The sequence below is a fragment of the Mauremys reevesii genome, linkage group 1 (genome assembly GCF_016161935.1).
Source record: "Mauremys reevesii isolate NIE-2019 linkage group 1, ASM1616193v1, whole genome shotgun sequence".
Classification (NCBI taxonomy): domain Eukaryota; kingdom Metazoa; phylum Chordata; order Testudines; family Geoemydidae; genus Mauremys; species Mauremys reevesii.
The window spans coordinates 198,642,865-198,658,408 of NC_052623.1; the positions used below are offsets into that span (position 1 = coordinate 198,642,865).

Genomic DNA, 15,544 nt, shown 5'->3' on the forward strand with positions numbered 1-15,544 from the left:
CCATCCATCTGGAAATCACGTGTAGAGCTGAAACTGGAAGGCAACTTTCACACTTCCTCTCTCAACTCCCTCTGGAGCTCTCCAGCTAGCTACCTCTGTTCACAGTTCTTGTTTGTCTAGAACAGGGATCGGCAAACTTCGGCACGCAGCTCGCCAGGGTAATCCCCCTGGCGGGCCAGGCCAGTTTGTTTACCTGCCACGTCCGCAGGTTCGGCTGATTGCGGCTCCCACTGGCTGCGGTTCACAGCACGTCCCTCGGCCTGCGCTGCTTCCCACATCCCCCATTGGTCTAGAGTGGCAAAGTGCTGCCAGTGGGAACTGCGATCAGCCGAACCTGCGAATGCGGCAGGTAAACAAACCCGCCCAGCCTGCCAGGGTGCCGTGTGCCAAAGGTTGCTGATCCCTGGCCTAGCAAATGACTTTATATACCAAGTCTCCCTGCTTAGCTTAGCTCAACTCACCTCCGCCCCTCACCATCAGGGAGTGATTATCCACTCAGAGACTTCAAACAGCCAGGCTGATCAAAGCCTGAAGGGTCAGAACAAACTTCCTTATTACTTTGACACTTGTGGGTTACCAGCCATGGTGTATGGAGTAGAAATAGTCACATAACACATAGATATAGCAAAGAATCCTGTGGCACCTTATAGACTAACAGACGTTTTGCAGCATGAGCTTTCGTGGGTGAATACCCACTTCTTCGGATTCTTCCACTGCTTGCATCCGAAGAAGTGGGTATTCACCCACGAAAGCTCATGCTGCAAAAAGTCTGTTAGTCTATAAGGTGCCACAGGATTCTTTGCTGCTTCTACAGAACCAGACTAACACGGCTACCCCTCTGATACTTAACAAATAGATATGGAGCTTAAAGCTTATCACACAGCGAAATGGGAGAATAACCTAACAGATGGGAAAACATCTTGAATTCTGAAGAATAAAGTGTTGGGCTGATGAGTCAAGAAAAAAATGAGGAGCATTCACAATAGTGTGCTCAAAAAAAAAAATCCTCCACATAGAAGCACTAGAAAAACATTCATGTAGTATAATAGACTGTAAGGTGGCATGTACAAAACCCAGGTCATGTTGCTATCAGAAATAATTCACTGCATTCAGATTTTCTGCTGTCATCTGTTTAGGCATTTTATATAGTGCTCATCACCCTCATATGAGAGTTCTTTGCACAGAAAAAATTAAAAAGTTTATTCAGCGAAGTTAATGTAATGGTATACTGAAAGTGCAACTCTGAAAACTTATTCTAACCCTGGTTTCTATATTTGACTGATTTTAACTTTGGATTTGCTCAGTGTACAAGTCAGGTGTCTCTCCTCCCTCCCCCCACCCCCCAAACTCCTAAGCACAAACTGAAATCTGAGAATCAAGCTGGGTTCTTCCTTGGTTATGTATCATCACCCCCAATAAAGATTCTGCTGGCCAAATCTTATGGATGCTTGTGCAACTCCATTATCTTCAAATTAGGCTTCCACAGGTATAATTGTTAGGAACTTAAACGTAATTGTTTAGTATGGTATGCCACAAAGTAGAGTAACGGGTTCATTCCCTCTTAGCTGTGCTAGTTTGGCAGGGCTAACAGAAGCAAACTCTCTTCTCACTTATTTAGGTAAACTGTGTGCTAGTCATTCTTTCTTAACCATTTCCTCCCCCTCCCCCCCCCCCCCGTGCAACTGTTGATCCGATAGGCAGTGGTCCCCAACGCGGTGCTCGCGAGTGCCATGGCGCCCAGCAGGGCATCTGTGCGCGCCTGTGTACTGTCCGGCGGACCAGCATCCACCGAAATGCCGACGAGAAGCAGCAGCATTTTGTCGCTGCCGAAATGCTGCTGATGCCTCTGGATGATGCTGTTAGTCAGCGGCATTTCGGCAGCGACACCTATCGATGTTGCCAACTGCTCGGCGGCATTTCGGCAGATGCTCGTCCGCCAGCCGCGGTCCTCGGTGGCTCGTCGTCCTGCGCCTGCCAGACAAAAAAGGTTGGGGACCACTGTGATGGGGGGTAGAAGTCTTCCTGAGTGGTAGCAAAGGCATGAATGCTAGTATTAACTGACTACTGGCATATTAACTGTTGGCACCACAGCTCAGAGTTGATCTACCTGCCACCACCTCGTCCGGCGATGAAAAGGCAGCTGGTACTGGGATCTGATCACTGCCCTGTGCTCCTCTGGTGTCCCGTGTGCAAGGAGCACAGTTGGTGCCGGGGTCAGTTCTCTGAAGTCCTCTATTATCTGAGAGAGATCCCATGATGCAGTGTCATTAGTGCCTATATGAACCATCCCCAATGGATCCTGGGCCATCAGCTTCAGAATACTATCCAATCTTTGAGTGACATTTCGTGTCTTGGCTCCAGGAAGGTAGTACGCTGTCTTATTATCCACCTGTTCTTTTGATTCTTCTGAGTATTGAATCCCCAGCAAAGATGGTCTCTCTCCCTTGCGTGGCTGGAGAATTCTTTGTGGGTAAGCTTGCTTTTCTTATAGGTTGGGCCGAGCTACCATCGCAAGGTGTGTTCTGTACATATCACCATTTCCTTGAAACAGCTGAATCTTAAGAAGTATTTTCCACAGTTTCCATGTGAGGACTTGTTGACTGGAAACTTCCAGCTGTGTGGAATTTCTCCTGCTTCTCTTCTTTCTAGTACTCACAGCCTGTCCAATCTTGCCTGTCCACAGCCATGTGGAATGCCAATATGATTTACAAACTGCCAGGCCTACTCTCTGACATCCTCTCTTTCTGACTCTTTGATGGCTGGCTCCTTTCTTCCTTGAACCTGACGTACTGATGTTTCCCAAACGTGGCTGTCATGGAACTCTTCAAACCAAGAATCTTTTCCTCCAGCACAATCACCACCTTGCACTTCATGCACAGGAAGTATCTTCTGGTTTCAGGCAGGGGAGAAAACATGGTGCATCCATTGCAGGTTGTCATCACTTTTCCATCCCCATCCATCTGGAAATCACGTGTAGAGCTGAAACTGGAAGGCAACTTTCACACTTCCTCTCTCAACTCCCTCTGGAGCTCTCCAGCTAGCTACCTCTGTTCACAGTTCTTGTTTGTCTAGAACAGGGATCGGCAAACTTCGGCACGCAGCTCGCCAGGGTAATCCCCCTGGCGGGCCAGGCCAGTTTGTTTACCTGCCACGTCCGCAGGTTCGGCTGATTGCGGCTCCCACTGGCTGCGGTTCACAGCACGTCCCTCGGCCTGCGCTGCTTCCCACATCCCCCATTGGTCTAGAGTGGCAAAGTGCTGCCAGTGGGAACTGCGATCAGCCGAACCTGCGAATGCGGCAGGTAAACAAACCCGCCCAGCCTGCCAGGGTGCCGTGTGCCAAAGGTTGCTGATCCCTGGCCTAGCAAATGACTTTATATACCAAGTCTCCCTGCTTAGCTTAGCTCAACTCACCTCCGCCCCTCACCATCAGGGAGTGATTATCCACTCAGAGACTTCAAACAGCCAGGCTGATCAAAGCCTGAAGGGTCAGAACAAACTTCCTTATTACTTTGACACTTGTGGGTTACCAGCCATGGTGTATGGAGTAGAAATAGTCACATAACACATAGATATAGCAAAGAATCCTGTGGCACCTTATAGACTAACAGACGTTTTGCAGCATGAGCTTTCGTGGGTGAATACCCACTTCTTCGGATTCTTCCACTGCTTGCATCCGAAGAAGTGGGTATTCACCCACGAAAGCTCATGCTGCAAAAAGTCTGTTAGTCTATAAGGTGCCACAGGATTCTTTGCTGCTTCTACAGAACCAGACTAACACGGCTACCCCTCTGATACTTAACAAATAGATATGGAGCTTAAAGCTTATCACACAGCGAAATGGGAGAATAACCTAACAGATGGGAAAACATCTTGAATTCTGAAGAATAAAGTGTTGGGCTGATGAGTCAAGAAAAAAATGAGGAGCATTCACAATAGTGTGCTCAAAAAAAAAAAATCCTCCGCATAGAAGCACTAGAAAAACATTCATGTAGTATAATAGACTGTAAGGTGGCATGTACAAAACCCAGGTCATGTTGCTATCAGAAATAATTCACTGCATTCAGATTTTCTGCTGTCATCTGTTTAGGCATTTTATATAGTGCTCATCACCCTCATATGAGAGTTCTTTGCACAGAAAAAATTAAAAAGTTTATTCAGCGAAGTTAATGTAATGGTATACTGAAAGTGCAACTCTGAAAACTTATTCTAACCCTGGTTTCTATATTTGACTGATTTTAACTTTGGATTTGCTCAGTGTACAAGTCAGGTGTCTCTCCTCCCTCCCCCCACCCCCCAAACTCCTAAGCACAAACTGAAATCTGAGAATCAAGCTGGGTTCTTCCTTGGTTATGTATCATCACCCCAATAAAGATTCTGCTGGCCAAATCTTATGGATGCTTGTGCAACTCCATTATCTTCAAATTAGGCTTCCACAGGTATAATTGTTAGGAACTTAAACGTAATTGTTTAGTATGGTATGCCACAAAGTAGAGTAACGGGTTCATTCCCTCTTAGCTGTGCTAGTTTGGCAGGGCTAACAGAAGCAAACTCTCTTCTCACTTATTTAGGTAAACTGTGTGCTCGTCATTCTTTCTTAACCCTTTCTCCCCTCCCCGTGCAACTGTTGATCCGATAGGCAGTGGTCCCCAACGCGGTGCTCGCGAGTGCCATGGCGCCCAGCAGGGCATCTGTGCGCGCCTGTGTACTGTCCGGCGGACCAGCATCCACCGAAATGCCGACGAGAAGCAGCAGCATTTTGTCGCTGCCGAAATGCTGCTGATGCCTCTGGATGATGCTGTTAGTCAGCGGCATTTCGGCAGCGACACCTATCGATGTTGCCAACTGCTCGGCGGCATTTCGGCAGATGCTCGTCCGCCAGCCGCGGTCCTCGGTGGCTCGTCGTCCTGCGCCTGCCAGACAAAAAAGGTTGGGGACCACTGTGATGGGGGGTAGAAGTCTTCCTGAGTGGTAGCAAAGGCATGAATGCTAGTATTAACTGACTACTGGCATATTAACTGTTGGCACCACAGCTCAGAGTTGATCTACATGATGCAGTGGTTAAAACACCATCAGCTTCCAGTGATCTTTCTGCAATGATGTTCCTATCATTGCTGGATCTGCAGGTAGATACGGAGGGTGAAAAAAGTGCAATGCAAATGAGGCCACAATGAGCAAATAAGAAGAGGAGTCATTTTACATAGTCACTTTTCAGAGTAGAACCATATGAGAGAAGGCCATAACGAGAAAAACAGTGACGAGTGTTCTTGGAGATGCATTCTGAAGATGTAAAAGCAGCAAAGAATCCTGTGACACCTTATAGACTAACAGACGTTTTGCAGCATGAGCTTTCGTGGGTGAATACCCACTTCGTCGGATGCAAGTAGCGGAAATTTCCAGAGGCAGGGGTGGGTGTGTGTGTGTGTGTGTGTGTGTGTGTGTGTGTATATATATATATATATATATATATATATATAAGCTTCTTGCTTGCATATATATACCTGCCCCTGGAAATTTCCACTACTTGCATCCGACAAAGTGGGTATTCACCCACGAAAGCTCATGCTGCAAAACATCTGTTAGTCTATAAGGTGCCACAGGATTCTTTGCTGCTTTTACAGATCCAGACTAACACGGCTACCCCTCTGATTCTGAAGATGGTTGTTCTATCCGGTATGGCCTCAAGGCACACAGGTGTCACATTCTAGGGTGCAATCCAGACCAGTGAGGGGCTGTCACCACCTGCACTGCAACCTTGGGTGCCTCACAATGCTTTGTTGTTGTAGCTTCCAACCTGGGCCTCTCACAAACACCATGCAGGTCACTCCCTGAGTGTCTGTGTATAGCTACAGCCCTGATCCAGCCACTCTGACCCCAGCAGCCTGTCAACAACACACCAGCCACACTCTGGCTCCCAACAGCCTTGGTTACTACCTTCAGGGTGAACCCAAAACACTCCCAGTCCCTGATTTTCCCAAAAAGCATGTGTTCTGCACTACCCAGGCCTCTCCTGGAGAGTTCAAATATCGGCGATTCCTTGCCCCCCTGTACAGGAGTCAATACACAAGAATTGACTACTGTAATTGAAGTTACCAAACAATTCAGTTTTAACACAACACAACTGGTAAAAGGACTGAGACTAAACTTGTTTACTGCAATATCGAATGCCTCTGTTCTAGTAAAATGGATTTTTTAAATTATGGCTCCAGAATGAGGAGTATAGTTATGCACATGCATGACTTTTAAGCATGTGCTCAAGTCCCATTTAATTAGTGAGCTTAACACATACTCAAGTGCTTTCCTGAATAGGTTCTTGAGGCCTTGTCTACACTTAAGTTATGGCGACCCAGTTACATTGTTCAGGGATGTGAAAAATCTACACCCCTAGCACATTATAGTTCAGTTGACCTAACCCCGGTGTAGACAGTGCTAGGTCAATGCAAGAATTCTTCCGTTGACCTAGCTACCATGTCTCGGCGCTACAGGGTTTCAAGTGTAGACAAGCCCTGAGTTCATGATGAAAGATAGGTTATTTAGCCTTTGTCAGTATCTCAGCATGTGTAAGACTCTTACTTAAGAGCAGATTAGATAAAAACAAAACACAGTAAAACAACTTTACAGCTAACTGATCTGTCCTAGCGATTTGGTATTTCACTTCTGCTAGCAGCCTACGCTGGAAAGTGTTTGTCTTTATGTATTCATTGTAGAGGTGGGACGGGAGTGTTCGTTTATGCTCTGTAACTCGTTCAGGTTCCCAGCTCTCTGTGTGGTACGAGTTCCAGAGTGCACCAGCACTTCAGGTGCTGCTGCTCTGTGTGCATATCCCCACAAGTATTCTCTTTTCCTTCCAGTATGCGCTGTTTCAAGCATTACCCACATCTGTGTTTTGAATAAAGATGTTGTATAGATATAACTAAAATGTCTGTTTCAGCAGGGTAGCCATGTTTATTTGTATCAGCAAAAACAAGGAGGAGTCCTTGTGGCACCTTAGAGACTAACATATTTATTTGGGCATAAGCTTTCGTGGGCTAGAACCCACTTCATCAGATGCATGAAGTGAAAAATACAGGGGCAGGTATAAATACATGAAAGAATGGGGGCTGCTTTACTAAGTGTGAGGTCAGTCTAACGAGATAACTCAATAAATAGCAGGATACCAAAGGAGGAAATATAACTTTTGAAGTGGTAATAGAGTGGCCCATTACAGACAGTTGACAAGAAGGTATGAGTAACAATAGGGAGAAATTAGTATTGGGGAAATTGTTTCAGTTTTGTAATGACCCAGCCACTCCCAGTCTCTATTTAGACCTAATCTGATGGTATCTAGTTTGCAAATTAATTCCAGTTCTGTAGCTTCACGTTGGAGTCTGGTTTTGAACTTTTATTGTTGAAGAATTGCCACTTTTAGGTCTGTTACTGAGTGACCAGAGAGGTTGAAGTGTTCTCCTACTGGTTTTTGAATGTTATGATTCCTGATGTCAGATTTGTGTCCATTTATTCTTTTACGTAGAGACTGTCCGGTTTGGCCCATGTATATGGCAGAGGGGCACTGCTGGCACATGATGGCATATATCACATTGGTAGATGTGCAGGTGAACGAGCCTCTGATAGCGTGGCTGATGTGGTTAGGTCCTATGAATAGATACTGTATGTGGACAGAGTTGGCACTGTGTTATAAATTAGATGAGTTTCAGGAATGGGTTGCAAAGCTGAGTATATTAGTACCACGGACAGGGCCTAATATGAGAATTGAAACCCTGGGAATTGGATTTATCTTTAGATTACAGGGTACATTTGCATTCCATTTTTCTATATTTAGATTAGTCTTTTAAAAGAAAACTACTTAATTTGCAATGTCAATGTGTATTTTGTGAAGAACAGGCTGAGACAAAAATAAGCTTAACATTTATCATTATTGGACATTAAAAAAAAACTTATACTAAATGTAATATTGGTTTACAAAAATTGAATTTGATCAAGGGAAATTTATAAATCAAATGAATCAGAAATGATTGTTCTGATGCATCCCGGCTTGAAGATTTTGTTTACTGAAAGCTTAGAATAATGTATTCAGCTTTATATTGAAGTGTGATTTTAAAATGACCTATGATACAGTGTGGTAAGTGAAAGATTCAGTCTTCATTGAATACCTTTTAAAAATAATAAATAGAATCCTAAATGGAATGCTGCATATAAAATAAACATTTACCAAGAGGAAACTACAAGTATTATAGTGAACTTTCCATCCCTGTTCCTGCTACTGCAATAATACATAATTTAATTTCTTTGTATCTATTTTTAAATCTTTCAATAATCTTACTTAAACTGTCTCAGTAAAAGTTGGAGGAAGAATGACATTGCAGCAGTTCATTAAATAATGCTGTCCTTGCAAAGTGAGTGTCCGTTAATCAAGAGAATTAAGGTGGTGAGCACTTCTAGCAGATGGCTAGAGCACCTTCCAAATATCAAATGCCTTAATCAAGCAATGAAAGCTGTAATCTTAATGGGATCAGGTAAACACTAGTAATGTGCTCTTTTTTGTATTGAAGTGCAATGAAAGACAGAATTCACCAGTGACTTCTCCAGGATCCTCTCCACTTACACAGAGAAGAAAGCCACTTCCAGACCCCCTGCAAATTCCCCATCTTAGTCTCCCACCAGTGCCTCCTCGTCTGGATCTCATTCAGAAGGGGGTAGCACGGTCACCTTGTGCCAGCCCTACTGGCTCACCAAAGGTAAATCTTATTTTATCATGTTTCTGTCTAACTGAATTATGAGAGATGATGCTTGTTAGTTTTAGGGTGCATTTTTTTTAAAGATTGGCCAGTGCATTTTTTTTTAAAGTTGGCTACATCCAAAATATCCCCTAGGCCTTCTACCAAGTCCCTATGTAATTCTAACATGCCCCAATTCACTAAATAAGGACCTGATCAAAGCGTCCTTTAAATCAGTGAAAAGACTTGTTGCCTTCAGTGAACTTTGGATCAGATCCTATGGCCGTCCCCCTATATGACATCTTGCAGAATCAGCTAATGTAGGGTCACCAGATGTCCCGATTTTATAGGGATAGTCCCAATATATTGGGCTTTTTTTAATATGGGCTCCTATTACCCCCCACCTCATCCCAATTTTTCATACTTGCTATCTGGTCGCCCTAAGCTAATGACACACAAAAATGATTTCTTACTTTGATGGCAGTGTCACACAGGCTTAGCTCCAAGCTTACATTTCACTGTTTTGATGGCAGTGTTACATGTGTTTAGCCCCATGCTTATATTTCACTATTTTAAAACCATGGTATTGACATTCTCTGATGGAACAAGTCCCTCTAATAGTCCCTGATTTGCAACATTAAAAAGCAACTGAAAGTACTCTAAAGTACATTTAAAAGATCATTATCTGCATTAAAATTGCATGCTGTAATCAAATGATGATTTACATTCTTTTCCATAATGTCCTAGCAAGAGAAAATTATGCAAATGTCTGGCTATCAAAAACTTAGTGTGATAAATTAGGCTCCATGTTTCAAGTAGGTTTAGAAAAGAAAATAATAAATGTGTATACAATGAATACGTACAGTATTTGTGTATGAAGAAAACTGGTGATTTAGAACAGTTTTAAAAATCATATACTTGAAAGTCTGAAGGAAAACATATATAAAATACTGGATTTAAGTGTCTTAAATTTCCTCGATTATAAGAGAACCATTTTATGATAATTGGTGTACAAATGTAAGAATTAGCTTAAATGTTGAAGGCGTGTTTTGAAATCTGTATTAGCATGTATGTGTGCATGACAGTCCAATGATAAACATGCTATTTAATTTATCAGCATTTTGCCTTTACACTTGACACTCAGCTTCCTTTTGAAATTAAATTTAATTCTAGTAGCATAATACTTAGCCAAAACAAATGAAGTATATAAAAATGTTTCCTCATCCCTATCATTTTTAATTAACTCTGTCATTTAACTTAAACTGGAGCTAAAGAGGCTATGGTCTTACAGCTAGTGCTCAAATTCACTCAGTAGCACAAACTTCTTTGAGTAGCGGCCCTATGGGCTCCACTTCAGGTGTGCATATTTTTAGTTAGCAATGTCCATTCAGCCCATGCATGCGTTCTGTACCTCCTTGTGCTGTTACTGAGGCTATGTAGGAGTGCAAGGGCAAACCATCCTCTGTTCCTTCTCAACTGCCTCAGCCTGAGACTCAGCCCTAGCGTGTTCTCCTTGAGTGCTCCTTGACTTTTCTAATGTTTCTATAGTGGTTACGATAGTTTTTATAGTTAGTTGTTATAGTTAGCTAGATAAGCTGTGAGAGGATTTTTTTTTTTCCCCTGGCAGGACATGCCTGGCTCACCAGGTTTCAGATGTTGCCTCTCTTGCCGAGAGGCTATATCTCTTTAAAATGGCCACTTTAAGTGTGTCCGTTGCTTGGGGGAGTCCCACATCTCCCAGAAGTGCAACTTTTCCCTGGCCCTCAAGTCCAGGGCAAGGAAAAACACGGAGATTAAACTCAGATACCTAATGTTGGATTGCTCCCTTTGGCCAGCTTCTGAGTCACATCAAGAGGACTCCTCAGTACATCTGTCTCCTGACAGATCCGGTGCCTCTTCTACGTCGACGCACACTTCCCCTAAGAAAGGTGAGACTTTGGAGGCTTCAGGGAAGACTTCCAAAAAGAGGAGCACGGACAGTCACTTTAAGGAAGCAGCTCAGAAAAAGTCCAGGTTCCTGGAGAGGTCTACAGCCTCTGAAGACTTAATCTCTCAACTTGGTACTATTGAGTTGAAGGACACGCGTCTGGTATGAGCCGGGCAATAAAATCCCTGAGCATGAGAAGAGAGGTGCCTTCGTTAGGGCCTTGCTACCTTTTACCAGCAAGGAGGGCTGCCGTTGAGTCCAGCCAAATGTCAGTACCTATGCATTCAGCTCAGCTGTCAGTACCCCAGCATGCAGCACCCTCTGCACCGAGCAAGAAATGGCACTAGACACCATCGGTGCCTGCTTTGGTACGCCCGCTTTCGGTGGTATCATCAGCTTTGGTGACTCTGGCCTCGGCTTCCAAATTGGTGCCAATCCCTTATTTGGTACCGCAGGAGTTCAGATGTACTAAGGACCTCTTAATAATAGATGAACCCACCGCTGGGTACTGAGTGTCTTTTGATACTGAGACCCAGATTGCTGGACTACCTCATCTGGGGGTACCACAGGACTCTTTGCTGTTTTCTGTGGGTGCTCCTCCTTTAGAGGAGATAGAGGAGGATGAAGGAGATCTCCAGTTAATATCCTCTATTTCTTCTGAGGATTCTCCAACATATCCCTTCAGGAATCCATTCTCTGACAGTCATAGGGAAAATCAGGCTTATTATCAAGGGTGGTGGAACCAACCCTGCGAGCCACCTCCACTTCCATATTGGGCCCCCCAACGGCTACCCTGGGACCCTTAGGCTACCTATTGACAGCAATTTGCCAGACCAATGGTACTGTCTCAGGGAGGCCAGAGTTGTACAGCACTTTCCTCCCCAACCAGCTCCCCCACAGGAGGAGACATTTGAGGAGCAGGAAGCTAAGGCAGGTAAGGAGGCCACCCCTCCAACACCTATTTCATCCTCATCTCCGGATGAGGTGATTATGCCTCCACCACTATCCATAGTAGATTATTTTCAACAATTTCTAGACCTTATAAAAAGCATTGCTGTCATTCTTTAAATTCCTCTGAGATCAAGGATTTGCAGCACAAACTGTTGGCTATCTTGCAGTCAGCAACACCCTCTAGGGTGGCATTACCCATCAGCGAGGAGCTCCTAGATCAGACTAAGACAGTGTGGCAGATATCTGCCACTATTCCACCCATGTGTAAACAGGTGGGTAAGAAGCATTATGGTTTCCAACAGTGCAACATTGATCTCCTCGACAGAATATGTGGAAGAGAGTGGGGATTCTTCCGGGCATTGTTGAAAGTTTATTTGGAGTTCCCACTGGACCTCCTGGCATGTAATCTTATCTGTCAGTGTCTTGCTGTTAGAAAGAAAATGAGGCAACAGCATTTGCTGTCACCTTGGCTGAGCGTTGCATTACTGGCTGGGATCCCATGCCAAATCCCATTAAGGCTCAAATGGGTGAAATCAAGGCTTTCAGTGGACTTTTTCCACCTTTCTAGGCACGCCAAATTCAAGGACTCAAGTAGTGCAGTGGCTTTATCTGTGTTGCTGATCTTTTCTTATTCCCTCAGGAGAGACTCAAATTCTTCTGTCCAGCAGAGGGAGAAAGCCTTGCGGTGGCCACATGGGATGTACTACTTAGCGGTCAATTTTTAGGATGTTTGTAAAACGACCGTAGCTTCACTTACCAGCCACACTGAAGCAGGATTCCAATGCAGGTTGAAGACAGGAATTGCCCTTGTTGATCTGTCCTCAGCATACAATACTGTCTGGAGGCAGGGCCTCCTCTTCAAGGTCTCCTGTGTCATTCACTGACAGTGAACGATCCCGGCAATGACTGGGTACCGCTGCTTTAAGTTACTCCTCAATGGCCAGATCACTAGACCAAGAACTCTTAACTTGGGCATTCCTCAGGCATTTGTCCTGGCCCCAATACTTTTTAATCTATATGCTGCGGATATACCAGCGACAGAGTCAAAGAAATTCATGTAAGCGGATGATATTGCCCTAGCAGTTCAGCATACAAGCCTCCATACCATCAGCTGCACCCGAACCCGAGATCTTAGCACAATGGCTGCTTATTTCCAATGCTGGAAATTTACTCCTAATCCAAAGGAAATCCACGGTAACTGCTTTCCATCTGAGCAATAAAATAGCTAATACCAAACTTGATGTGCAGTTCTGTGGTGAGAGCGTCAGCCATGACGCTAATCCAAAGTATCTTGGCATTATACTGGACTGGAGTTTGACCTTTTGACAACACCTCTAGAACACCTGCGATAAGGTCAGGTCTCATGTTGTGCTTATCAGAAAATTGACTAGAACATCATGGGGCTCGAGTCGATGGACCTTACAAACCGCAACAATTGCCTTGGTATATTCTGCAGCTGAATATTGTGCACCAGTGTGGTCTCATAGCAGTCACACTAAACATATCTATTCAAGGGACACCATCGTAGGACCTAATCACATCAGCCACACCATGAGAGACTCATTCACCTGCACATCTACCAATGTGATATATGCCCGCAGTGCCCCTCTGCCATGTACATTGACCAAACCAGACAGTCTCTACGCAAAAGAATAAATGGATACAAATCAGACGTCAAGAATTATAACACTCAAAAACCAGTCGGAGAACACTTCAACCTCCCTGGACACTCTAACAGATTTAAAAGTGGCAATTCTTCAACAACAAAAACTTGAAAAAGAGAGAAACTGCAGAACTGGAATTCTGGTTCTGCAGTTCTGAACTCTATTGTGACGTTCCCCCTTCCATCTGTGGGTTACTGTTCGGAGATCACCTGAAGTGGAACACCCATAAGGACACTAGTCGAAGAATGGGTTACTCGTTTTGTGCAATAATTGTTCGTTGATATGTGTCCCCCTGTGGGTTCGCCACTACCTGTCCTACTTCCCCTCTGCTTTGGACTCTTTAGGGAATGTTTGAGTGGAGAAGGAACTAAGGGCAATTCGCCTGTGCACCCCTAGGTATCTGTCACAAGGAGGCATAAGGCCCCTGCATGGGCCGAAAAGACACTGATCACTGAAAATCTCTGATCAAGGGCTCGAGGGGTGCATGCACCCCTGACACAGAGTAACCTACTCTTTAGTGTAGTACAAAGGGAAAAAGACACATTACTCCTTCTTTTTGAAGTATATATTGAATTCTTTGCACTCCACACAGAAAATGTACTTTTCAATATTGTATATAGTCCACTGTTCTTCTGTCAAATCAAAAAATGTCAGCTACCTCCGCCAAATACCACTATTTGGTAGAAAATTACATGTTGTTAAAAACTTTGCAGTAAAGCTGTTTGACAAAAAGTTGACTTTTAGTCGAAAAACAAAACCCTAAACATTGAATTTCAAGGTTTGCAATGAAAAGTTGGAATTTTTCACAGAAAGACACTTTCCACAAAAAATGTTCAGTCAAAAACCCAATTTTCTTTGAAAAACAATTTTGACAGAAATTTTTTGACCAGCCCTACCTTATAGCCCTCTTGAAAAACTTCATTAAGTAGAAGCTAGATTTAGCCACCTTTACTCATGTTGAATTGCACCTTAGAAGTAGTTCCACTTATTTCTGTGGCGGTTTACTAGTGGAGTAAGTTAGTATTTAGTTTGATTAAAGGACTTAGACTGTTGCCCTAGAAATTCATTGAGGGAGTACCTGCAGTGTAAGGCTAAATGCAGTGCTTTCTTCCTTTCAGCAAAATTGTGGGTTATTTTTCTTGCAGTGTTTAATATTCGTAGATTCGCCGGCCAGAAAGGACGATTGTGATCTGGTCTGGCATGCTGTATACAGTAGAACATCAGAGTTACGAACACATTGGGAATGGAGGTTGTTCGTAACTCTGAAATGTTCATAACTCTGAACAAAATGTTATGGTTATTCTTTCAAAAGTTTACAACTGAAGATTGATTTAATGCAGCTTTGAAACTTTACTATGCAGAAGAAAAATTCTGCTTTTCCTTTATTTTTTTTAGTAGTTTACGTTTAATGCAGTACTGTACTGTATTTGTTTTTCTGTCTGTCTCTTTTGTCTTTGCTGCTACCTGATTGCATGCTTCCGGTTCAAAATGAGGTGTGTGGTTGACTGGTCAGTTCATAATTCTGGTGTTCATAAGTCTGAGGTTATACTGTAGTACAGGTTATAAAACTTGCCCAAAATAATTCATAGAGCATATATTTTTGAAAAAACAATGCAACCTTGCAAAATTCTATACCATCCAGGCACAAAATTTGCTTACCTTTTACCATGATGATTAATAGTAATGATTCTGGGGGTGGTGGACACCTCAGATGACTTGTGGAGCGTAATTTTGCAAGGTGGTGTTAATCTAATTCTTATGAAAATACCTTATTTTCTCATATACTACACTTATAGGAGCTTTAGAACTCCATAGATATATTCCTTTGATCAGTTTCCTGCTTTTTAAAATATACTTGGGTTCATTATTTTTGTGAACAGTTTTAAAGTATATTTCATTTAATGTCTAATTCTGTTCAAATCTGAACAAGAGAATGCTCTGACAGAGGAAATGTACTGTGTGTGGACTGCAAGCATAAATATACAGTGAGCATGTCACCTGAGTGTGTCTTGAACAAGTTTGTTCTAGTAGTAGATGGCATGTAAAGAGCAGAGTTGACCATAGGTGCATGTGTGTCCTAAACAAAAATGGGACCTGTCCATTCTGCCTTCTGGTCCCTAACCACTGCTGCTCCATGCTCCTTTCCTCCCTCCCTCACCACCCAGTCCATTTTACTGTGTTATTCCCCACTCCAAAAATGTTTTTTTCTGCAGAAGACATTTTGAGCTTACAAGTATGTCCCAGAATCCTTTGCATGGCCTGTAGCAGTGCTTCAAAGGAGGTATTGTG

At 43.5% G+C, this 15,544-nt stretch overlaps 1 protein-coding gene across 7 annotated transcripts in view; it reads left to right on the forward strand.

Annotated features, from left to right (window-relative positions):
• Positions 1 to 15,544, forward strand: part of CBLB (Cbl proto-oncogene B) — a 218,035-nt gene that overhangs the window by 159,383 nt on the left and 43,108 nt on the right. For all 7 annotated transcript variants that reach the window (XM_039487025.1, XM_039487043.1, XM_039487047.1 and 4 more), the window contains one exon: positions 8,549 to 8,734. In XM_039487025.1, the coding sequence (XP_039342959.1) occupies positions 8,549 to 8,734 (186 nt within the window). The remainder of the gene's footprint in view (positions 1 to 8,548; positions 8,735 to 15,544) is intronic.